We start from the raw sequence: 25,478 nt of genomic DNA, 5'->3' as shown, positions 1-25,478 counted from the left end.
ATTTTTATCGTTGTAGGCCGTCATTGCACCCGCCACCGCTTCGGTGGTGGACGACGGCTGTTGTTGCGGCGCGCGTCTTTCTTTCCCCTCTTCCTTTTCTTTCTTCTCTATTTTCTCTTCTGTCTGCACGAGGCAGCGGAGGTGGCTCAGCTACAGAGCCAGTAGCAGACCCGTGCACTTTCTCTTCCTTCTTCCTACAGCAACAACAAGAACACAACATCGCACAACACACGGACGCCTCTTCCTTTCGCATCCATCGAAACGCAGCCACCGAGGTCGGGTTCGAACCCGGGTACTCCGGCACAGTAGTCGGGCGTCTTACCACTGCACCACCCCGGAAGAGGCGTCCGTGTGCTGTGAGATGTCAGCGCACGTTAAAGATCCCGGAGGGGTCTTTAACGTGCGCTGCCGCGCTACCGGAGGGAAAACGCGAAAAACTTTGTTGAAGCCCTGCGCCGACATTTTTGAAGCGAAATTTTATTCCTCTGGCCTTAATAATTCCTTAAAAGAATTGCGCAAGAAAACTTGTAAAAAGGACCATCATTTAAGGCGTAAAGCGTCCGCAAATTCAGAGTGCGCGTTGTTGAAGCACGACGCATACCCGCGGTATGCTCAAACACGCCCGCAATGTCGCAAAATTAGTAGAGTTTGAAGTTTTGATTGCATGGCAGTAGGTAAATGTGGTTGGGAAGGCTTATTTGCGTACCTGTTGTACAAGCAGAATTTTGCTCGCCCGGCGCGTAAAAGGTTAACTTTCCTGGGTCAGCAATACTGCAGCAGCTGGGCCGCTGCTGCTCTGTGACTTACAGATGTGAAGTTGATGCGCCAGTTCTGGCGATCATGAGCAATGTTTTCACTCGTGGACGGTATCGATAATGCGAACAATACACAGGCTGTTCTCGGAGCGCAAGATATCACTTATTTATTTACAGTGCAAATGATTAGAATTTGATACCAAGGTCGATCTTGGTGAAAAAAGAAAACTGGACGGAATTTAAAAAATAAAAAACGATCTCCCCATTAGCACCAGTAACCCTTTGTTGAAGTGCTAATTCTATATCTGTGCACCGCGTGCACTTGCATTCTTTCCCAATGTAAATTTTCGCCGAGAAGCAGCGTCCCCATAATTAAAACACCATTTTGGACATAATAGAGACAAATAATTGTTTTAATGAAAGGAAAAATCATGTGCTCAATATTTATCACGCTAACCACCACGACACCTGGAAGCGTGCGTTCGAAACATTGCCATCTGAAACGTACGACGACTCAAAACAAGTAGCAGTGAATGTGAAAAACTGATAATGCCGAAAGTTGGGCGAGTTGGTTAACATTCATGATGGAAAATAGCGCGAAAGTACACGAAGGACGGAAGGAAGTAAGACACGGACAAGCGCTTGTCCGTGTCTTACTTCCTTCCGTCCTTCGTGTACCTTCGCGCTATTTTCCATCATGAAAAACTGATGATAGGCTTGCGATAAAAAATAAACCAGAGCTAACTAATAGATGTATCATTATTTATTGTTTGTAAAAAAGACAAATGAGAAAGTTGAGAAAACGCACCAAGTGAGTTAATTAAAGATTATATTTAATAGCGCAGATTAGAGTAGACGCTCAAATTTTCATAAAGGGCAGATTGATTTGCCCATGCAAGCAGTAAACTTGAAATGACCCAGGAAATGAAAACAGAAGGAAACAAAAAAGAATTCAATACTGCATTGAAAAAATGACGTACATGACTGCTGTGCGCGCAGCTTCCACAACGACTCCATCCGCACATCATAATAAACAACGATAAATTTACTATGTCAAGCTATCACAGTGAGAGAATTCACCCCATGATGCAAGGCAACATAAGCGCATATGGCGTATACGAAACCCAGTTTCTTAATCAAGTGCATTCTAAGGTAATGTGTTTGTAAAAAACAAAAACAAAAAACAACTAAACTGAAAGGAAAGCTGCAGAAGTTTTAGACTACAGCAAAACTATTAATCCATACTAGGGGCATGTGGTAGTTAACAGCATTTCTCTGTTATGATAAACCCACACGCAAAACGTGCGAGCAGCCACTCTTCCCTCCGATTCAGAGTCGCGTCACGAAGTAGTGTGATGGAACGAAGTCCAATATGCCCACGTACTGTATACGATCAAAGTGCCCGTGAAATAGCTCAGGTGACCTAAATAATATGGAGCTGTCCACTACAGCCTCCCTCATAGCTTAAGTTGCTTCGGGACCTCAAAGCAAATTAATACGCGTGAGCGTACGCGGAAGCTAACCGAGTGTATTCATAAGACGAGCCTTGCAATCGTGTCGATAATGGAGCTGAAATTATGGCCTGAATAAAGTCGCTCTAATTATGTCGCAGCTCTCGTGAGAACAAGGTCAACTCAAATGCGCTAAAACCCGAACCCAGCATAGGCACATGCAAACGCTTTTTTAAAGAGGCAGGACTCCACAAGGTTTAAAAAAAAAAAAAGTAATGAACCATGTCACTTCACAAAGCCGTGCATTTTTTTTTTTTTTTTCAATTTCCTTGAAGTCAAACTTTTTTCTTTTTGCGTTGCACTGGCCGGATGGAAAACAAAGAAAGCCTTTTTACCTTCGATTTGTCGGTTGCGGCAACCGAAGGCGCAGCAGCACGGCATCGCGATGAAGCTTTCACGTGCAGCAGTTTCCTTGCGCTGGTTCGAAAATGGCGTCCAGCGCGCGTCGGAAAAGAAAAAAATATACAAAAGCGCATCGCGCGATTACACGTGACACGCACTGGCCAATGGGAGAGCAGAGGCTGGAAGCGACGAGGAGGAAACTCCGGGGAGAGCGCGGTGGCGGAAAGATAATAAATAATAATAATAATAATAATAATAATAATAATAATAATAATAATAATAATACTTTATTTTTCCTTTACTACAAGGAAAGGAAAGGAGCAGCTGCTAAAAAGCTGCTTCGAAGAGTAGCTTGACGGGGCGGCTGCCCCTGCATATGACGGCATTTCACAGCAGAGAAAGTCACGCCCACACAGTGAATAAACAATCAATGGAGAAATAATTAGACTACAAAAAAGCACTAGGTAAATCAGGAAAAATACATGAAAAATAAAACAAACGCCGCAAGACAGAACACCTAACTTAAAAATATGTATTTATAGAAACATTTCGTGGATTAATTTAATGGGAGGAAGAGAGAAATCTTGATCACTATTAGCAAAGTATTGATTTAATATGGTAGGAAGCCTGAAGCGAGGCATCTGCCTGCCATAGTTCGTCCGGCACGCTGTGACGTGCCAGTGCTCCGGATTACGGGTGTCGTATGTGTTTATGTTGTTTTGAAGTGCTGCTATGAGTGTTAGTGTGTTGTCCTTTTTACTGATGCCTTGTTTATATAATCGAAAAAGCCTGTAGTTATACAAAGATGTTACTTTAACTATTTTTAGCTGCTTAAATATTGTTCCTGTATGTTCGAGGTAAGAAGCCTTAGTAATATTTCTTATTGCACGTTTTTGAAGGAGTAGTAACTTTGTAATGTTTTCTGCTGTTGTTGTTGCCCATACTGGCAAGGAGTAGTTCAGAATAGACGAAAACAGTGAATTATAAAGCATAATGTTAATAGTAAGTGGAAATACACGGAAATGTCGGCGTAGAGAACCTATTGTGCGTGATAATTTGTTTACTAAATATTCTATGTGAACGTCCCATGTCATGTGCTCTGAGAAGTACACGCCTAACGTCTTCACAGAGTGAACAATTTCTATTTTCGTGCCACTGAGTGCAAGAGAAGGCAGCTCGAATGCTTTATTTCTAGGATGGAAGAGAACGGCTTTTGTTTTTACTGACACTGAGGTTCAGACTGTTTTGACACGCCCAGTGTTCAATTTTTTCCAAGGTTATGTTAGCCCGACTGGATAGCTCTATGCCTGAGTGACCAGAGAAAAACAGACTTGTATCATCTGCGTAAATAATGTGTTTTGCAGATGAATCTGTGGAAACAAGATCATTGATGTAGAGAATAAAAAGAAGGGGGCCTAAAAGACTGCCTTGTGGAACTCCCGAGATGACTGGCTTGACTGTAGAGGAGAAACCGTTTATTTCAACATATTGTGTCCTATTGGCTATGTAGGAAGATATTAAAGAGTAGGCTGTGCCTCGTATGCCATACCTGTCTAGTTTATTGAGTAAAGTTTTGTGGTTGATGCTGTCAAAAGCTTTCGAGAAACCTAAAAATATGCCCAAGACGAGTTTCTTTTCTTCAAAATTAGTTCTTCAATACTCTTTTTGAGCGAGAAGGGCAAGCTCAGTAGATCTGTTTTTCCGAAACCCGAATTGAGCGGGGTTTAAAATATTATGATGATTAATAAAGGACGTAAGACGAGCAAGAATTAACTTTTCAAATCCTTTTATGAAGGTAGGCAGGATAGATATTGGGCGATAGTTGGAAAGGTCATTTTTATCGCCTTTTTTGTAAAATACTGTGACCCTCGCCGACTGCATGTTACGTGGGAACACGCCTTTTGATAAACATAAGTTGAAAATATGTGTCAGGCAGTTTGATATATCAAGAATAACAAATTTTACTGGCATTATCTGAACACCCGCGCTATCCTCAGATTTGCCATTGTTAAGACTGTTGAAAGCAGCCACCACCTCTCCCTCTGAAACTGGATTCAAAAATATTGTTGAGTTATTGCGAGAATAGTTGAGCGGTACCTCTTCGCAAGATAATGAAGTTTGGGCAACAGAAGTGAAAAAATCATTGAAAGCATTAGCGAGTTCATGTCGCTCAACCTCTATACCATCAAGAATAAGTTTGGTAATTGGTTCTGTTATATGCCCTATGATAGAGTTCAATTTCTTCCAAGTCACCTCCGGGTTATTCCTCGAAAAAACAAACAAATTCTCATAATACAGTTTTTTTGCAGCTCGAAGCTCTTTTGTCATTATGTTTCTGAAAGATTTGAAAACTTTTAACGCATCAGGACATTTCGTTTTTAGAAATTGGCTGTACAATTTGTCACGTTCTTTTATTCGGTTAAGTAGCGTACTGCTGATCCAAGGCTTACGAGCTCGCCGTGGACGACTATGTATTTTGCGGGGAAAACAAGTAGAATATATGTGTTTGAATAATGTGATAAATTTATCGTACGCTGCTTCAGGATTGGTTTCGTTGAAAACGTCGCTCCAGTCTGCACCGACTATCTGCTCAGGAAAGTTATAAAGCGTAAACGAATTGATGTCCCTATAAGCGTATTGTTTCAAGCTCCTTTTGAGATTAGGTACGTGTGGCTGACACACAGAAATATAGGGAGGTGATCGCTAATCGGCAAACGGATTACTGCGGATGTTAAGTGATTTTGGTTATTTGTAATGAAAACATCTAATAATGTTTCTGTTTCTTCTGTTACTCTGGTTGGGGCATTTATAGTATTCATACAGCAGTAAACATTTAACAGTGTATCTAATGCCCGTGTCGCAGTACTATCTGACAAGAGATTTATATTCAGGTCGCCTCCAAGGACAATATTCAACTTGTGCTGATTCGCAAATTCAAGAACAGAATCTAAAAAAGAAAAGAAAACACTTGTATTGCCGGAAGGAGGGCGGTAACACACAGCAAACAGGTATGAGCGGACTTTGAGCGTAAGTATCTCGTAATGGGCGCTAACTACACAAAATTCGTCAAGAAGTTAGCATTTTATGTCATTTTTAACCAACATGGATACGCCACCACCTCGTTTAACCTGGCGATTCAAGCAGTAGCTCTTAAACGCTGGTATGCTGAACGCATCGTCTTCGTTACAAAACCAAGTTTCCGAAAACATAAGAACATGAATTGACAACTTCACTTCAGCAAGAAAAAATTCAATGTCATCTTGCTTCCCTCTTCCTGAGCGAAGATTAAAATGAACAATATTTAAAGATTGCTGGAAATTTCCGCAGAAAGAAGCGAGGTCCGATGTACACACTGGGCTTGACAGAAAAACAGACATTGAAAAGGAAAACAGACAATAACTAGACAAATGTCAAAACGACAATTGCATCATGCATTTTCCAGTTTGAAGATATCATCTGGGCTACGGATGACAACTGCGCTCCCCCCTTCCGCTTTTCTGACAAATACACGACCGCCAGCATGCCACGTGAAACGATACCCATTTGCTGCTGCCCAGTCTCGACTTAGCTGCAAAAGGTTTCTGTTGTACCTAGTCAGGTTTTCAGATATGGAAGCAGATGCCTCCGCAGCTCTCAAAGCTTTTTGTCCTTCGAGCCATTTGTCATGAAGCGTTTGTTTAGAGAACCGCACCAGAATTGTGGGAATTTTTCCCACCTTAGCAGGAAGTCTGTGGACATTGTCGATATCGCTCGGTTGCAGATCTGGCAATTTGATTGCTTTAGCGATGCTGTTCAGTTCGGTTAGCAAGTCTTCATTTGGGGAAACGGGAACACCGTGAACCTCAATGTTGTGCTTCCTAGATCTAATAATGGCAGTACTTTTCGAAGGATACAGCGGTTTTATATGCAGTCGCTGTGCCCCCTGTGTCAAGTTGCGTGATTTGGGCGTCGCCACTTTCCTTTCTTCCTCTTAAGTTCACAGAGAGACGGGTGGACAAAGAGAGAGAGAGCAACTTCTGCTGCAGCTGTGCGGCCGCTCCGCCTCCTTCTCTGCCTCCACTTCAAGTACACGAAAAGAGAAAGATTGAGCGCCTTCGGACAGACATCGCCGAAATCCGTGATTGCGGCTAGTAGTGCCACGCACTAAAAAAGAAACAATCCACGATTTCGGCTTCGTGGCTACTTTCTTCGATGGCAAGAATGACTATTTCATAAAACAATTCCTTGTATGAAAATTCCATTTATTGCATAATTTATACTTATAACCTGCACAAAAATTGCTTTCTCACCATATAGGTTTCAGCATCAACCAGATAATTGGATTACCTTACTGACGACGACAAAAAGCAGCAAGTTAACTGAATTTTTCACAAAGCTGAAGATCAGACCACCTGGACGCAACTATTTTATTTCTTTTGGAAGCTGTTTTACTCGCCTGGTGTGTCTGATCCAGTGGTGGAAGCTTTAGAGCTGGCTTTGCAGAAGGAGAAAATTCAATTTGATATAGCCTCGTGTTTTGCAGAAGTTGGAGACTGAGAAATAGCATAAAAATGTGAATATCGATAGTTCTTAAGAAATGAATGCACATCACAGATTTGAATGCCACAAGATTCTAGGCAGTTACTTTAGCCAGGTCTGCTGTTTTAGAAACAGAAATGAGTGTTGCTTATATTGTTAACATTCTCAAATTTCTCTATGCAAAAGTTGCAGAGAATGTTGAGGAATACCCATTTCAGTCGGTTTATTCAATATAACATGGAATAGATTTAAAACTTGACCCGGCTATACTTTTGCGGTGCGATGCCAACGCATCTCAAATAAACTTCAATTGAAGCCCCGGGATGACTGCCACGTATTCGTTTCTTTAGAGTTGTGATGCTGATGCAGCAACACAACCATGTCAATGCCATTGCACAGAATGTCATGGTTTTCTTGCAATACAACACAGCTGTGCCTATTAGCTGTGTGCTACCTAGGTACCTAGCTGCTTACTCTTTGAGCTTTTGTGACGAAGAGATTCATTCAGACTACCCTGCACTATAACATAATACCACCTTATGAGGCAGACACCCAGCAATGGCTCAAGCTAAGATATCGCTCGTGCTATAATATAATACCACCTTGTGAGGCAAAGACACCCAGCAATGGCTCAAGCTAAGATATCGCTTGTGTACAAATTGCTCAATTTAGTTACAACCCCGGGCCTTCAGTCCCCCACAGCAGTGACCACAGCGGTGGTCAGACCTGTAATGAGGTTAAGTTCACAGGGGTCAAGTGGATGCAGTAATATGGAAGAGGTCTTATGGGTATAATCTGGCTGATGATGATTCATACAAACTCACTTTCCATGCTGAAAGCTCGAATGAATGTGGTTTTACTGTACAAACAAACCAAAAGCTCAGATGTTGGCTGTGCTGTTACAGCGAGTGCAACAGAGGTCTTTGCAATCTGTCCAAAACCTTTCTTGCAGTCTTACATTGAACTCCCAACACATGTGACAGTGCTGTGCAACAGCCTACTAAGTCTAGCAGGACCCAGTGTAGTACTACTTGTCTCTAAATAAAATTTTTTCCTATGCCTGCGCATTCATTCCACTCATCTGGGACAGTGTTGGCAGTGCTTCCATCCAAAGCGGCACAATTTGCAAAGTACACGCAAATAGTGTAGTAACAGTAGACGAAAAAAGGAAAAGCAATGTTGTTAGATTCCGTCCGTCATCCTTCACGTCTCACATCGGGTGAAGGAAGCGAAGTCATCCCTTTGCACATTAGGTGGCAGTCTCAGCCTCTCCAGATTCTCCTGAGCTCTAGGTTGCTGGAATAGTATTTTGGTGCAACTTTGATGCCCTTTCATCAAAAATCACCTGTTTGTGACAGCATGTAACAGGTTTATTGCAAGTGCAGGTGGGTGCCATCGTCGAGCATTGCCACCCCTGACCTGGTGGCATAGCTCACACTCTCGTCTGGGCTATTTCCACCTTTTAAGCTCACACTGCAAACATTGCAGTGGATCAAGGAAGTAATTAGATTGTTTTTCCAAGTGCAGCTGCAGCCAACTTGCTACTAATATAGCAGCACCACTATCATTACCGTTTCTTTTTTGTTTTGCATTGAAACATACCCTGGTTGCAACCTGCATTAAGGCACCTGCAGAAAACCATGCACATTCATAAAAAGCATCATTTACCCAGGACACGGTGTTACTGACGAAAAAGTATTCCAGTCACTAAACACAGCAATGTCTTCATATCCACTCCTCCATCTGCCACATGCACAGCTCCATGATATGTCAAAAAGCAACCGAATGAGCCTACAGTAAACAACTCAAGCCAATATTTCCATGTGCAATGCCAAGATTGTGACTGCACGTGTGAAGCAGCATAGGTACTGATATATGAGATGGTACGTTTGAACACAATGAACAAACAGAAAGCAACTGTATAAGACATTTCACATGCTTAAAGCAGCCAGAAATGGAAATTTGACAAATTGAAAGACAAAACCCATGTATAATTAGCTAGTCAAAAGATAAAACTTGCAGTCTGCAACCAGACACTATGCAAGAGTTCATTTTTGCTATTTATACATACACAACATAAGCTCAGCACAGATAGTCTTAGTACCCAAACATTCCACCCATACTGCTTTACCTGAAACTGCAACGAATTTGAATTTAAATGCCTGATCAGCGTCAACAAATACTTTTCTGCTATAGTACCTTTATCTGATACGAGATCCACAGTTGTTACATGAAATACATCTATAGATGCAGGTACATCTTTTCTGTTTTGCGCTCCAGTCCTACAGTTGTTACATGAAATACATCTATAGATGCAGGTACATCTTTTCTGTTTTGCGCTCCAGTCCTACTCATTGCAGCTAAGTGCAGGCCATCCCTCATCTGAGCCAGAAAGCTGGCTTGGCAAAATGCTCTCTGTGACACGTAGAACTCACCACATGGCATGCAAAAGAAGGTGCGATCATACACCAATGTTTACCATTTTATTCTGAAAAAATAATGCAAGTCATGCAAGCAATGCCTAAAACAACCTTTCCAATTTTCCTGTGAAGCTATACAATTCAGGTAGTCCTTAAGTCAATGTCAGAGAAGCACAAGGCAGATGCATTCATTGTAAAGATACATAAAATTAGTATATATTGCCCAATGTGCCACTTGCAAGCCCTTTCAAATAAGCAGCAACCTTTTTTTTTTTCCTTACTATGCCTAGGTATTGTGGAAGAAGGCCAGGTCGAGACGGCAAGGCAAGGGATGCCGTGTCTGGCGTTTTACTCCGATGACAAACCCCAGGCGCGTGCCAGCGCCGGTGCCGCGGGACGATGATGATGGTATGTACAAATGAAAGAGGAAGATCATGGCATGTACAAATTAAAGAACGTCCACAGAAGGCTCACACAATCTGCCCGGCGGGTCAGAAGCGGCCAGCCTGGCCGCTCCTAACTAACCGATGCATCGCGGCGCACAAATGGATTCAAGCGAGACACATGAACAATTTCAGTACCACGGTGGCATCGGTCAGCTGGGGGATTAACAGGCGTCACTTTGTAGTTCACTGGGGAAGTTTGGCTTATGACCTCATAGGGACCTACGTAGCGGTGGTGGAATTTGGCACTAAGGCCGGGGGTGCGCAATGGTGTATAAAGCAGTACTTCGTCACCAGGACGAAAAGAGACCACTCAATGTGTAGAATGATAGCAAGTCTTGCGGTCTTCCTGGCACGCTGCCGTGTTGAGGCGGGCAAGATGACGGCATCTGGCCACACGAGATAAAAAATGGGCAGGTACTGATGTGGAGTAGTCGGGCGTAGAGAAAAAGGAAGCGTCGAGAATTGTAGTGGGAGGACGGCCATAAACAAGGAAAAATGGAGAGTAACCGGTAGTTCGCTGTACTGCTGTATTATAGGCGAATGTGACAAATGGTAGAACAGTATCCCAATTTCGATGATCTGGTGTGATGTACATGGATACCATGTCCGACAAGGTGCAATGAAATCGTTCAGTGAGACCGTTAGTCTGGGGATGGTAACTTGAGGTTGTCTTATGAAGGGTGGATGACGCGTGAAGAACTTCGGCAACAACTTTCGATAAGAAGGCTGTACCGCGGTCACTTAGGAGCACCCGAGGAGCGCCATGACGCAATACAATTGATCGCAAAAAGAAATTTGCTACTTCTTCAGCGGAACCAGTCGGTACAGGTGCTGTCTCAGCGTAGCGTGTGAGGTGGTCGACAGCCGTTATAATCCAATGGTTACCCCCCATCGGAGAGAGGTAGGGGACCATATAAATCGATGCCGACTACGTCAAATGGCGTGGCGGGACAAGGAAGAGGGTGTAGAAGGCCAGCGGGCGAAGAAGTCAGCCGTTTGCGACGTTGGCACAGAGGGCAGGATGCGACGTATTTGGCAACGGTGGATGATAAGCCAGGCCAAAAGAATCGTTTTCTCACGCGGTCGTAGGTTTTCTCAAAACCAAGGTGACCTGCAGTAGCGTCATCGTGGAGAGCCGCCAGTATACGTGGGCGAAGCACACGTGGCACGACTGGGATCCAGCGAGTTCCATCAGGGCAATACACATAGCGGAGTAGAATGCCATCTTCGAGCTTGAAATTGCGAAGCTGTCGGCGAAGCCTAGCCTAGCATTGGGCGGGTCCGAAGCGCCGATAAGGCGGTCGATGATAGGACGGCAGTAGGCATCGGCGAATTGCTGTGAGCGGAGAGCGTGCTTGTTTTCAGAGTCGTCAAAACAAACGGTTGTGATATACGTCGGGCAAAGAGACGGTCGGCTCTGGTCAGAGGTGGAAATGCATTGGGAAGAAAAACAGCAAGTTGATTCCGAAAGGGGACAGCGAGAGAGAGCGTCGGCGTCTTGGTGTTGGCGACCAGATTTATAAGTGACGTCGAAATCGTATTCTTGCAGGCGTAGAATCCAGCGGCCAAGTCGGCCTGTCAAATTTTTGAGTGAAGACAACCAGCAAAGAGCATGGTGGTTGGTCACAACTGTGAAGTGCCGACCGTATAGGTAAGGGCGAAATTTTTGGACAGCCCAGACGACGGCAAGACACTCCTGCTCGGTAATGGTGTAGTTTTTCTCAGCTGGAGTCAAGGTCCAACTGGCAAAGGCAATCACTTTCTCACGCGATGTTGCATCACGCTGCAGAAGTACAGTGCCAAGATCGTGACCACTGGCATCGGTGTGCAGGATAGTTGGAGCGCTGTCACTGAAGTGGCCAAGAACAGGATCTGATGTAAGGGCGTGCTTTAGGTCTTTGAAAGCAGTTTCACACTGTTCAGTCCACACGAAAGGGCTGCGTGCTTTAAGTAGCTCATGAAGTGGTGCAGCAATAGTTGCAAAATGCCTTATAAATCGACAGAAATAGGACGCGAGGCCGAGGAAACTGCGCAAATCCATAGTCCGTTGTGGACGAGCAAAGTTCAAGACCGCGATGATTTTTTCAGGATCTGGGCGAATGCCGTCATGGCTGACCAGATGTCCCAATATTCTAATTTCCTTCTGTGCAAAGTGGCACTTCTTGGTGTTGAGCTGAGCACCTGCCGAAGCGAGACAGGTGAGGACTTCATTTAGGCGCGTGAGATGGTCATTAAAGGTTGCCGAAAAGATAACAATGTCGTCCAAGTAACACAAACAGGTTCTCCATTTTAGGCCACGAAGCACAGTATCGATCATTCTTTCAAATGTTCCTGGTGCGTTACAAAGTCCGAAAGGCATAACATTAAATTCGTAAAGGCCATCGGGTGTTGCGAAAGCGGTTTTTTCTTTGTCGTCCTCGTGCATAGGTATTTGCCAATAACCCGAGCGGAGGTCCAAGGTCGAGAAATATTCGGAGCCTTGGAGAGAGTCAAGGGCGTCATCAATTCGCGGCATCGGATATACATTTTTGCGGGTAATTTTGTTGAGTGCACGGTAATCAACACAAAAGCGTACCGAGCCGTCCTTTTTTTTTAACTAGCGCTACTAGGGAGGACCATGGGCTTGTTGAAGGACGAATTATATTGCAATGGAGCATGTCATTTACATTTTCTTCAATTACTTTTCGTTCAGAGAGGGAAACCCGATAAGGCCGTCGGCGAACGATAGAGTTACAATGATGCGATGGTGCGCAACACTAGTCTGTCCCAGTGGTGCGGAAGTGGCATCAAAAATGGCTTGGTGGTGTCGAAGCAATGTCAGCAGTTCTTGGCGTTGGTTCGGCGTGAGTTTAGGATTAATAGTCTTTGCGAGAACAGAAAGAGAGACGTCTGACGAAACACGTTGCTGAGGCGGAGGGGCGGTGAGCACCATCAGGGAAAAAGGTTGAACATCTACCATGCAATGCAGAGAAGTTCCTTTTGGGAGCATGAGGGATTCACGTGAAGTGTTAGTGGCCACTACTGTCGCTGAGCCGTTGTGGAAGCGGACAAGACTTGACGGGAAGGCGATGCCACGTGCAAGATGACTATATGATGGTGCTATGAGTATGTCCCCGTCAGTTATGCGGTCAGAAACAACAGTAAGCAGTTTTTCGCACTGAGGAGGCAAAACAGTATCAGCGGCGGCAACGAGAGGATGATGTCGTTCAGAAAAGTCAGATGAAAAATCGCTGTCTGTCATATGGATAACACGGTCACCACAAGAAATTAACGCTGAAGCGGTTGACAAAAAATCCCATCCAAAAATCATCAGATGCGCACAAGGTGAGAGCACAGCAAACTGCACATGATGGCGGATGCCGTCGATAACAACTCGTACGGTGCACTTCACTGAAGGGCGCAAAGGGACGTCATTGGCTCCACGGAGTTCAGGCCCATCATATAGAGTTGTCACTTTTCGCAAACGGTAGCACAAATCAGCGTGAATGACAGAAATTGCAGCCCCTGTATCAATCAAAGCTTCGACCGATAAACCTTCAGCGATAACAGCAATCACGTTATACGGGCGATCAGGAAGACTTTTAGTAAGTTCGCAGAGTGCAGTTTGACCTCCGGAAACTGCAATACTTAGTTTTCCGGATGGCGGACAGGGAGAGCGGTTGCGGGGCAGAGAGGGGAAACTGAGCGGCGGTATTTTTTTATTTGTGTAATATAAGCATAATGTGTAATATAAAGACAAGGGGAAAAAATAAGAGGGCTGTACTTGCCTCCTTACATAAATGTGAAAGCATTGCAAGTTCTGGGCCTAGTTCTGTTACGAGCTTGTTCCGAGCTCCATTGGTTTTCCAATGTGTACACATTTACTTTGCTTTAATTACTTTACTTTCCTACCAGTCTTTTTTTTTTGTATTTTGTTATTTGTAGCATTTCTTTAAGCGATTTATTTTTCATTTTTTGCTTACGCACTTACTTTAATTATCAGTCTTTTTTTCCCCTTTCCGTCAACGCCCTTCAGTGTCCTTATGCTGGGCAAGGAAAATTAATGGACTTGTGCACAGAAAGTCAGCGTAGAGTAGTGATTAGCTAGTCAGCATGCTCGATTGGGACACAGAACGATGGTGGTTTGGCCCTGGCATGGAGAGGATTTTTTTTATTGGCGAATATTCAACTGCAAAACATGGACAAACTTGTGGTGACACACTCGAATGCCACTTTTCCGCCTCACGCTTTCACCTTTAATAAATTCTGAACAGAAAACAGTAACCTATAAATGCAGCCTACCACTAACACATTAACACTGTTTCCAGAGCTTTGTCACCAGCCTAAAACAAGGTGTGCAAACCACCATTATTGTCAGCACAGTTGTCTACTGCAAGACTAAGGCCTCTCGCAATGACCTTCACTGACCTGTCTTACAATCATAGCTTGGAAGCAAAATACAGTTTTTTGACAAAGGTAGCCGACTACACTGTTGTAACATGTTATTTTCCCCCAATTTTCCAATATTCTAATGTCCAAATTTGTTGCCGATTGTTTAGTATATTTTGTTCGCACTGTTTTCGTATTCTTTCCTTCCCTCTTTTTACGTTTACACTGTACTCTCATCTCACCATTGCATACGAAAGGAGCTGCCCAACTGACCAGCTCCTTCCAACTTAAGCATGCCATATGGTCTCAAATGTATATATTTGTTTTGGTTATAAGCCCACTCTAGTCCATTATAATGTAGCTTAGCCACCTATATTTGTCATTTTTCCCAATGTCCTCTGTAATGCCATGTTAACAAGGGTGTGACAGCAATAAACAAGCAAACAAATATATTACTGCCACCTTATTTTATGTCTTGATCATTGTACTCCGCTAAACCTCCTAAGCTCCTCATTCGATCCGACTTTTAGCTGTGCTTGGTTGTGCTGTATTGACATACCTGTGAAAAACCATATCACAAGCAATTTATCTCAGTGAACTAAGTTCACCTCAGCAAATAGGGTTTTATTCTACTTTATCATATATGCAGCTACAAGCAGCTGATACATCTGACAAGGTGAATTTTTCTACAAGCTAAGCATAAGTGAAGACCTTCAGCCATTGCTACTTGTAGAGGCATCTGCATTTCCCTTGGGTGCCTCTGGCTCACCGCGCTTCCGCTTGTAGTCATTGAGAGCCGCCTTAATGGCATCTTCAGCGAGCACTGAAAAGACAAAATGTGGTCCTTCACAATGGGTGCTCCACAAAAAGGTAACCCAAGAATTTAAACGGAATCCCAGCAAACTAACACTACAATTTTTACACAAAAACATTGCACATATACATGTATCAGTGTAAAGCAAACACTCTTCGAATACTAAATGTATCTGACAAACCTGGTTGACGTTAAAGGGCCACTGTTTCCCCTGCGGTCGAAAATATTTTCTTCCCCGGTGACTGTGAGACTTCACCCCTAAAACGCAAGGCCGAAAAAATGTTTTTGAAAAGAGTAATTAATAATGCAGTTACAGCCACCGCAATCACCAGATTCTGTAAAAAAAAAGTTCTTCACTCTCTTGCCCGGTCGTCTAGCCTCCGCAAGCCAAATTCCCCTTCCTCCTCTGTGTTTGGCGGGAGGTGGGACGTGGCGCTCTGTGTGTGCAAAAATAAAACGGGCGAGGGAGCGCGCACCACTGCATTCAGTCCAGCCGCGGTGAAGGAAAAGCGTCCGGCGAGCGGCGCACACAATTTCACCCTTCAGTCAGCAAGATGGACCAATGGATGTCGTTTCTATCCCAATGTCAGCCTAGCGGCAGCATAGAGAACGAGGAAGCTGTTTTCCTGAAGGAGAGGATGAGAGAGCTTTGATTTGTATTTTTGCTGCTTTGCGGCGCATATATCGCTGTAGCATTTGCACAGACTATCTCCAGTACCTGATCGAAGCATTAGGCTCCTTTGCTTAAAAAGTCCTACCCTGGACAGTGGCCCTTTAAGGGAACAATGAGCCCATAACGCACGACAAACTAAAACTGAATGTCTTGCAACCATTTCAGCCTGTGTAAAAATTGTAGTGATACAATAATACTTTGAATAACAGCGACTCTGAAATCCAATTTTCATGTCAGCACAAAATGATCATCATTTGACAGGAATTTTTCCCATACCACTCACTTACCTGCCAATATGAAATAACATGACCATTCTTCTAGCATTGTGACATTTACAACCTACAGCCCTTCCACAACTTTTAAATGTTACAATGTCAGAGCTGCGAGTGCAGAAACATGACAAGGGTGCTGCAGGCAAAAAACATTTACAGTTAACGAGATTCGCGTGGCAGATTCGTGTGGGCACCACTTTTCTACAATGTCCTATGTCATTACGTTATTGCCTATGTAAATCATCCATGCAAGAAATTATAGAGGCATTAATACTCGTTTCTGAATCATTTATTCTTCACTGTCAAGTGTACCTCCAACCAACCAGTGGCCAGCCATATAACTTGCCAATTTAACACCCGACAGAAGCACGCTAATGACTTTTTTTTTACAACCATGAGGCTTCAAACGGGATAAATAAGGGTCATGTCCAATTCTTATCTCACAATTTAATATGAAAGGAACTATGACAACTGGACAGCTCCTTCCAACCTGAGCAAGCCATCTGGTTTATTGACATCACAGAATCTGCCCAACAGCGCCTGGCCATACTGCCTGTCAACTACCATCTGCATGATCTTGGTTCTTCAAGGCTATGGGGCTTCATGAACGGTTGCCGCCGCCACTGGACAATTTCTTTCCGACCACTCATGTGTCAAAAAAACAACAACACTAAGCTTACTTGAGCAATGCAGCTTGACAGGGGGTAGGCTCAGCTCTTTGGCAATATCTGTATTCTTTATCTTCATAGCCTCAGTCACCTAGAATAAATGAAACCAGCACATGCCAACTTAACAGCCAAATTTCTATACAGAACTCTTGCACTGCTATCTGTAAGTCAAAGTGTAATGAAAATCTTTATGCACTGCTTGGAAGTACTGCAAGGCGCGTGACAAAATACGTATGACATCAACAGTGGCTCAACAGACCAAATGTGAATAATTTAACAGCCCGATAAAACTGCCAATTCTATCTTTTCTATTGTTCAGGAAACCGTACCTCAAGTACCACAACTCTAGTGATTATAATGACTGCACAAAGCTAACAAAGTACTGCCAAGACCCCAGCAACAGAGCTTTAAAGAGCCATAGGTGGTCAAAATTTTTGGGGCTCTCCGCTATGGCATCTCTCATATGGCCTGAGTCACTTAGAATATTAGACTCCATAAACCAAACCCAACCAGAATAATCATTGTTCAATCACTCACATTCTTTCCCTTTATCCATTCTGTCGCAAGGGAACTGGATGCAATGGCTGACCCACAGCCAAATGTTTTGAACTTGGCATCAATAATCTTGCCATAATCATCCACCTTGATCTAGAGTGAATTCAAGATTCACATACATATGTAAATATGACATATGAAAGACATAAAAGTTTACACGTTTGAATTTTCTGCAACGAGACTTTTAAGGGAGTGTATTTAATTGTGTATGTAATACACATTCAATTGTAATTACCCCTTCAGGTGCAATATTATGCAAGGCGGAAGAATCTTGTAAAGCAAGGTGCTGAGGAAGGCACACAGAACGAACACAGAAACTTGTTTCCTTTTTTTTTAATGGATGACTCTGCCTTTTATGGCAGCCCTGCTATGGATCCAGAGTGTATATAATTTTTTTTATTGTGTTCTGCGCATAAATGCTTTGAAGTGCCTAAAATGTGTCGATCTGTTTATATAACAACATATTATAACAGTAATAAGTCAAAAGTACAGCTAAGGTTTTAATGATAGTACCAAATCACAATTTAAATATATGAAGACTTGATAGATATTGCATAATTAATATCTGGGAAAGGTCGGAATAGTTTCTGAGCAACCCTGACATGCTCCTTGAAAAATATATGATAATTTTCCCTCCACTACAATCATAATTCGTACATGAAGGGGGTACATCAAGTAATTTCGTGGCACTCCATCTCGAACTTTGTCATGAAGCACCAAATGATATAAGAGGCTATGACTATTACCAAGTGGCTGAAGAACTTTTCATATGTTTGTGCCTGTCACTTTGTCATATGCTTTCTATCGCTATGCAGTTTTTTCCTACCCATATCGAATAACAATGTGTTCAATATTTCTGTAGCATGCTTATATTTGTGCTGAATGTAACGAAATACTACCAAAGCTAATGTCCTTTTAATTAATACCTGTGGATTCTCTAATCGTGTAAGAAATCTGCAGCAGCACAGGAGGAAATGAAATGTGCATGCTTTAGCGTGTTTTGCAGCCTCAGTGATAGCACTGCGTATACGCTAGTCTATTCGCAGAAGTATAAACGTACCATTGGCTATTTTTGCAATATATAAGGAGAACCCACCTGCAATTTCATCACGTCGCCACAGGCCGGAGCGCCGACAAGACCGGTGCCGACATTTTTATCATCCTTATTCAGCGATCCAACGTTGCGGGGATTTTCGTAGTGGTCAATAACCTGTCAACATAAGACGGCTGATGAAGCGGCGCCTTTTACGCCGTATCACCCGTGTAACACGAGAGCGAGAGAACCGATGCCCTTAAGTTCACGCCGGCAGGGGAGCAACAAAAGCAAATACTTGGACCAATTTAACGGAACTTCCACTGTCAACGGATCATCGCGAAAATAAAATGTGTCCACCCAAAAGGCAAGCCGACCCATGTCGTTTAAAGTCGTCCGATAATCTGCCTTTTATCATTTTCGAAATTGTATCGAAGTCGACCATTAACATCATCGTATGCCTTAGGAGATCTTCACCAAGTGAAATTTGTGCAACAGCGCTCAACAGCCTAGTTCTCAAGGTCAGAAAGAGAGTGCTTTAGCTCTAAACATGAGTGCGTCGATTGCAAGTACTGATATTTGTTCGCCCAGTTAAAAACCAAAAATTAAAACGCAATGCGTAGTAAAGGATGCACACGGTTACGCGCATGTAGTGCGTATGACCACTTGCCTTCTCGTGGTAGCTTGAGGAGGGGACAACGGCTAATGTCTTCCTTGCCGGAGACAGAGACCTGTGCAGTGTCCGCAAAAGCATCATGCGGCTCAGACCACGATCGCTTTAGCGATACAATTTTTTGCGTCTGCTCCAACTGTACCCCCTTCGCCGCTCCTGGTGACTGCCGTACTATAGTATGGCTAGTGCATTTGGGCTAGTGTGCCGACCGTGGCCTCCCCGGGTGGCACCTCGAACGATGAATGCCGGCGACGGCCGCCAGGAGCGCTGCAAACTGGGTGGGAAGATTGGTGACTTAAAAGCAGAGAAGTGACATAATGTTAATAATGTATAAACAAAAATTTATTAAATAAAATAATGGTTTAGTTAATCAATCTAAATCAATAATTAAGATATCGGGAGAAAAATGAGCATGATAGTTACTGCCTGCTACCACCCTGTTTCAAAGGGGACGCTTTTATATTTCATCCATTCATTCGTACCAGCTGCCAGCTGCGCGGCGTTGCTTCAGCCCGTGACGTCAGCGGAGATGCGGTGGCGCTGGCGACAGCAGTGACTTTCGTGGTGTAGGCAAAAGCGCGGGCCGTCTGCATTGGATGCGCGGCGATTGCTGTGTTTTCGGGCATAATTCCTAATATTTCTACGAGCTGTGGTGCGGTTGATTGCGCCACGAGGCACAAAAAGCAAAATGGCACTTGTTTTAACATGTTTCTTGCGGTAGAATAAAGATGAGAGCGAAGGGCAGCGGCATTGAGCGCGACAAGTAGACTCTTCGGTGACGGATTGCCTTCGCGGCTAACATATATATGCGTTGCAGTTCTTCACCGAAACTAGATCAGTTCGTTTGCAACCCTTAATTATCATGACTGCTTTTCGGCGGTACGACGAATAGCGCAAGAACAAACGCCTGCAGCTCGTGCCCATTTTGATATATTACTATTAAGTTGTAAGAAGTTCAGACGCGATATATTCCGTGTGCGTATGATCCCGCAGGGAAGCTGCACTGGCTGCACTGTGAGTTCTATTCACTTGCAGTGCTGCCCGTGCATACGTTCACACAGAAAGGACAAAAACGCTGCTGTGAAGGTAATTGCAATTACTTTGAGCGCGGTCACTCCAGTGCGATATTGCTGGCTATAACAGGCCCGGACCTGTAAAGTATAGCTTTTCTCTGTTTGTACTTTCACGAGTTTCAACGAGTCTCTTCATCACCGGTTCTATAGTAAACATTGTTATGATCCGGGCAGTCCCGCATTATTATTTCTCATTTCTAAATTTTATTTTTGGAGGTCATTACAAGATCCCGACGAACGAATTAAATATCCACGTACAATCTGGCTCTGATCGAGCAGGATATATTTAAGTATATATATGGTACATGGAGTTCAATGTCGACGAGGAATCGACTATGAGGGGTGCAAAATAAGCAGAATAAGATGATGCGCATTTGAAAAAACAATTTCCAAGTATAATTAAAAAAGCTCAGCAGATCACGCACATTTCGCTGCAAGCGATCGTGGAGAACGTTTCATCTGCACTCATGCGTCTCTCATAGATCATAGAGAACAAAATGAGAGCTTTCGTACTGGCCGTCATGTACAGGGTCCTTCAAAATATGTGCGAACACGGCGAAGCGTTCGCACATATTCGCATATTCGCACATATTCGAAGCGTTCGCATGCGCACATAGCGTGCGCATGCGCCACATTGTTTCGATGCGCGACCGCGCCGGATGCGCTGACGCTCACGGAGCGCGGGTACGCTTCGCCGTGTTCGCACATATTTTGAAGGACCCTGTACATATTAACATGTGAATGACCTTGCTACATTTGTAAGATGAGATAGACGTCAACGTCTTTTTTATCGGGCAGGCGAAAACAAGTTGGCAGTGCACTTTGTCAACATGTTAAAAAGATCTAAAAGATTGAGTTCTTCTTATTAGATACGAAATTCTATGACTTAAGTTGCGGTAAAGTTAGCTAGAAATGTGATTGCCGATAATATTGTTCTTTAGAGTGAGTGCTTGAAGCAACAGAAAAAGGCAGCTCAATAGATTCGTCATATGAAAAACGCACTTCCAGTCATTCCTATTGTCGTCCTCCTTGCATGCGCTAGGAATAGGCCTGGTAGTTGAACAGGGTTGACTATTAGTCTTTCTTATACATTGCGCTTTCTCGTTTTTATTTAACTTAATCACTCACGTCCGTCGCCCACGTACCGCAGCCGCGCGCTGTTGAGGCCACGGAGAAGGAAGCCAATGCAGCGCTCTTCGCCAAGTAATTCTAGCTGTAATCGGTTGATAATGTGCCGAAATACTCTACAGGCATAAACCAAGCTATTTCTACGCATAAGCGAAGCTTACATCTCATTATATTCGCACGCGCGGACTGGTTTCGAAGGCAGCGTCGCTTTGCGCAGTGTAGGCACGCTGCGCTTTTGCCTACACCCCATGTCGCTGCCGATCACAGCGCCACCTTTGTTTACAAACATGACGCTCTATGACTTGGGCGTTGCTTGGCGTTGCTATGGCTATAGTGCCTAGAGGCTAGAATATACTATAGCTCTATGGGCCTGGTGCGCTGCAGCTTTGGCCGAACATGTGGCGCCGTCTGGGAGGCGCCGCTGTAAAAGGCGGCTGTCTGGATCCGCAACCGTGGGTAGCGCCGACGCTGTGTTCCGATTTCTTTTTGGTTCCCCGTAAGAATAAAAAATAAACAGCGACTAAAACAAGGGCCTGTACTTACTTAGTCATTTCGAATCTCATATCTCACCCATTGCTTTTCGTTTCGGCTGCGCATTTCCCACTTTTTTTTTTTTTTTTTTGTACAATACTCGACGCTAGATTTCTTTCAAGCATGCACGAGCGATCGCTTGTTTGTATCGAGCGCGGAACACGCGAAAAACGCACACAAAAAAAAAACGGGTCTTTTTTTTTATTTTACTTCTGGACCCAACTCGAGCTCTAAAAGTCGTAACAACTACTAAAAGTTGTAACCAGCGCTGGCAGGTTTTCGGACACAGCCTGTGTTGTAGAGAGCGCGGAGCCTTCCTGCCCAACGAGAGCTTTTTTTTTTTTTTTCTAACGACTTCCTAATGATAGTTTCCAGCTGTTCTCGGTGCTCGCTTTTGGGAAGCCTAGCCTGACGTGAAAGACGTAGAAGCACGACATGGAGAGCGAAGCACATTGCAGGAGTGCGCGCTTGCTGACTTGACACACGTTCATGGCTCCCCGCAAAGAGAAAACGTCCTTTTAAACTAACAGCTCGATCTGTTGTTATGTTTATGGGTGTCATAATAGTTAAAAAAAAAAAAAAACCGTCGGCAGGCAATCGAAAATCGTTTTTTTTTTTTTTTCGGTTTCCTTGGAAATCATACGAGAGCGAAGTGTCGCATCGTTAACAGTGGCACCAGGTCTTGCAGACGCAACTGGCATCCGTGATATTGCGTGGGTTTGCCAACAACTACATTAAAAAAAAATGGATTACATATGTGGTAAAAAGACGCCGAAAGGGCCGAATAAAACTTACCTCCAAGCTGACGTCGTAGAAGGCGGTTTTCATTTCGTTAGCGCATTTTCTGAAGATATCCGAGGGCCCTTCTGCACTGTGAAGTTCCCCGCGCACTCCACGCACGTGCTGGCTTCGTACAGTTTCTGACCGCGCACCAAGCAGTTATTCTTAAATCAAGTCTCAACATTCCCGATCACGCGAAATCCCCCGAACAGCACGCGCTGTGGAGCTTGCTCAGTTATGGCTGTTTTTCCGCGCACTGAACCGTCACCACTTATTTCGACGCATCGAGTAGAAAATAAAAACTACGGTAGAACTGCCGAGCGCCGAAAAAGCACGTGCACGCAAGGCCCGACGCCTTAGGGTACATCTCGATATACAGCCTGCTCGTCCCGTCCTGGGGAAGACGTGATTTTTTTTTTTTTTAAGAGCCTTTCTATTGACCAACGGAGCCCAGCTCTCGGCTGTCGCTTCTGGGGGGTCTAGCATGCCGTTTCCACATACACTGCCACCGAGGGGAAAAGCCAGTGCTGCGCATTGCACACTGGCTTAGTTTTTGTTTTATTTATGTCTTTACTTTCAAAGTGCCATATTGTTCGGGTTCCGAATTCCTACTTCAAAGGAGAAAAAAAAACCGTAGAGCCGCCAGCATAAGCGCTCGCGCGCCTACGATGCGCTGCGCCCAAAGCGCCGGCGGCCTTCTCCCAGACGGCATGAATGGGTAGCGGCTTTCTTCGCTTTGTTTTTGGTTTATTTTTCAACACGCACACATGGTACATGTGTCTGTTATGTACGCGTGTGACACGAGGCAAGAAATGACCGACAAAAGTTTTCTTCTCACAAGGTTTCTGCCGAGAAGAGTAGACTTCGCGTTCACTCCGCCGCCTCTCTTCGACGAGCAGACATACCACATATGGGTGCGCCGGCGGGAGGTGGCGCTACTTGTTCCGGAGCAGTGGCGCCTCCATACCAGCGCACTAGGCCCATAGCGTTGCGTTCATGGCGGAGAATACCTTGTTGCGTTCATGTTGCGTTGCCGGCCCCCTTGTCGGCCCATCTGCGCTGCTGACGCCATGGCGGAAGCAAGGCGGATGGCGGAAGTACATATACCTTGCTGACGCTTATGCTGCTATCATGCTGGACAGCTGACAGTGACAAACAGTTCAAGTCATGGCATGTGCAGTGGCATGGTATGGTGGCTCATACGGATGTCTCGTGGGCATTTCGTATCTCAATCGATCGCAATTTGTGTGAGCTTTCGCACGGAGCCGTCCGACAGCTGTCGGTATGGGTCCTGATACAGGAGATGTTCCTTCTAAACTCGAGAAGAAGGTCGAGCTTGACGATCTGATCGAAAAGAAGAGGAGCGAGTATTTTCGTCTCCTCCAAAATGCACAAAGGAGCCAGGAAACCGAGACAGGGAACGCAGAAAACCTTGACAACAGGTGAATCACCACGGTTATCCCTTGAAAAGTTTCATTGTGCGGTCGAGAGGTCAGCAAATATAACTACTTGCTTTATTTACCCTTTCAGGAAGTACGAACTCGCGCTGGCATACAACGAGCGAGGACAGATGCTGTACAGGATGATAGAATTCGACAAAGCCGTAGAAGATTACACTGAAGCTATCCACTACTGCGACAAGCTGGCTGCAGCCTACTTTAACCGTGGGACAATACGTTATAGAATGGGTAAAGCGTCTTCAACAACGTGTCGTAGAACACCTTTTGTGGCGACCTTAACTTTACGGCTGTCAACATTCCGTGGTATCGTTCGAACGCAAACGTCAGTTGGGAGGATCACTTAATTTTCGGGTGCTGATTTTTTTTTTTCTCACTATTTGATGAGCGCAGCACAGTAGCTCAAAGCTACGTGCTGAACTGCTGCAAGTTAGTTTTACATAAATGCGTCTTTTTCAGGCTGTTTTGACGTTGCTTTACCCGACATGCAAAAGGCTGTTTCCTTGGATCCAGACAACAAGGAGTTCCAGCTCGGTCTTCGAGAGACCAAGGCACAACTGTGACCGTGAGTTCCGGGAAGGAACCTCCGACATGCATGACTGTGTGCTTGTGCTAGTCAAAGAACTATCCTTGTCTCTACCTGTATGCAGAAGGGACCATCATTCGAAATTAACTTTTTTTTTTCACTGGCAGAGTGGAAAATTTTGCGCATTATTCTTGCTTGTCACGCACATTGGCGCTGACTGCAAACATGCGCCAGTTATGATGTAACAATAACCTTTTAATATGAATTCCCTCTGTTTTGCGCAATGCTGGAAAGATGGGTGTTTGTGTAAGCTTCAAGTACTCCTCTCTGCAGTCATTTAAAATTATACTTTATTAGGGTTTAGCCAAAATAAAGGTGGTTCCTTTTTTACATGTGTGTCGCTTTTTTTATTCTCTACTGACACGGTACCACAACTGGTCAAACAAAGAACCGTTTAGATTATGAACTGCACACTATTTTTGTTGAAGATGAGCAAAGATTGAGTATAGTAGAAGTGAAGCAACACTTCTGTGGAACATACATTTGTTTCTGTCTCTGGCACACTTTTTTTGTGCCAAGATCATTATTTGCATACACTTGTTTTTCTGTGCACGTGTGATCAGGATTTCTTATTCACACTAGTTATTGGAGGGAAACGGGGGTGCTGTTTACCCCCACAGCCAGGCATTTATTGTGGGAAATCCATGCTGAACCCCATTTGTCCTACGAAATTTAATTGTTACAGAATGCAGTTTGACTAATAAAGAAATCTTTAGAACCTGACTGCAATTTCTGCCAGGATACACTGAGCTTTCCTGCCACATATCCTACCTGTCTGCTATGCCTTCTTGGTTTTAAAAGACTCTCTCACCCTCAGCAAGCAGCATGATGCCCATTTTAGAAAGAGATGCTTACATTTGAGATATTTTGGGGAG

At 44.1% G+C, this 25,478-nt stretch overlaps 2 protein-coding genes and 1 long non-coding RNA gene across 3 annotated transcripts in view; 1 reads left to right on the top strand and 2 right to left on the bottom strand.

The window, feature by feature from the left end:
* The window catches only part of LOC146207195 (uncharacterized), a 51,012-nt gene extending 48,228 nt beyond the window's left edge, over positions 1 to 2,784 (bottom strand). The window contains exon 1 of the long non-coding RNA XR_014703313.1: positions 2,602 to 2,784. This is a non-coding gene — a long non-coding RNA (uncharacterized LOC146207195). The remainder of the gene's footprint in view (positions 1 to 2,601) is intronic.
* Positions 2,785 to 14,944: 12,160 nt separating this feature from the next.
* IscU (Iron-sulfur cluster assembly enzyme) lies at positions 14,945 to 19,290 on the bottom strand. The gene is made up of 5 exons (XM_084608275.1): positions 19,046 to 19,290; positions 18,439 to 18,552; positions 17,325 to 17,435; positions 16,800 to 16,878; positions 14,945 to 15,183 (listed from the first exon to the last, which is right to left on the bottom strand). The coding sequence occupies exons 1-5, from the start codon at positions 19,130 to 19,132 to the stop codon at positions 15,074 to 15,076; spliced, it is 501 nt and encodes a 166-aa protein (XP_084464401.1). The 5' UTR covers positions 19,133 to 19,290; the 3' UTR covers positions 14,945 to 15,073.
* A 4,265-nt stretch (positions 19,291 to 23,555) lies between these two features.
* On the top strand, positions 23,556 to 24,933 carry LOC146207193 (uncharacterized). Its single transcript, XM_084608246.1, has 4 exons — positions 23,556 to 23,747; positions 23,861 to 24,002; positions 24,091 to 24,248; positions 24,477 to 24,933. The coding sequence occupies exons 1-4, from the start codon at positions 23,681 to 23,683 to the stop codon at positions 24,578 to 24,580; spliced, it is 471 nt and encodes a 156-aa protein (XP_084464372.1). The 5' UTR covers positions 23,556 to 23,680; the 3' UTR covers positions 24,581 to 24,933.
* The last annotated feature ends 545 nt before the right edge of the window (positions 24,934 to 25,478 follow it).

This window comes from Amblyomma maculatum, chromosome 1 (assembly GCF_055883805.1).
Source record: "Amblyomma maculatum isolate TAMU_Amacu chromosome 1, ASM5588380v1, whole genome shotgun sequence".
NCBI lineage: Eukaryota > Metazoa > Arthropoda > Arachnida > Ixodida > Ixodidae > Amblyomma > Amblyomma maculatum.
The sequence above is the reverse complement of the archived record's forward strand: the minus strand, read 5'-3'. Positions and strand labels throughout refer to the sequence as shown.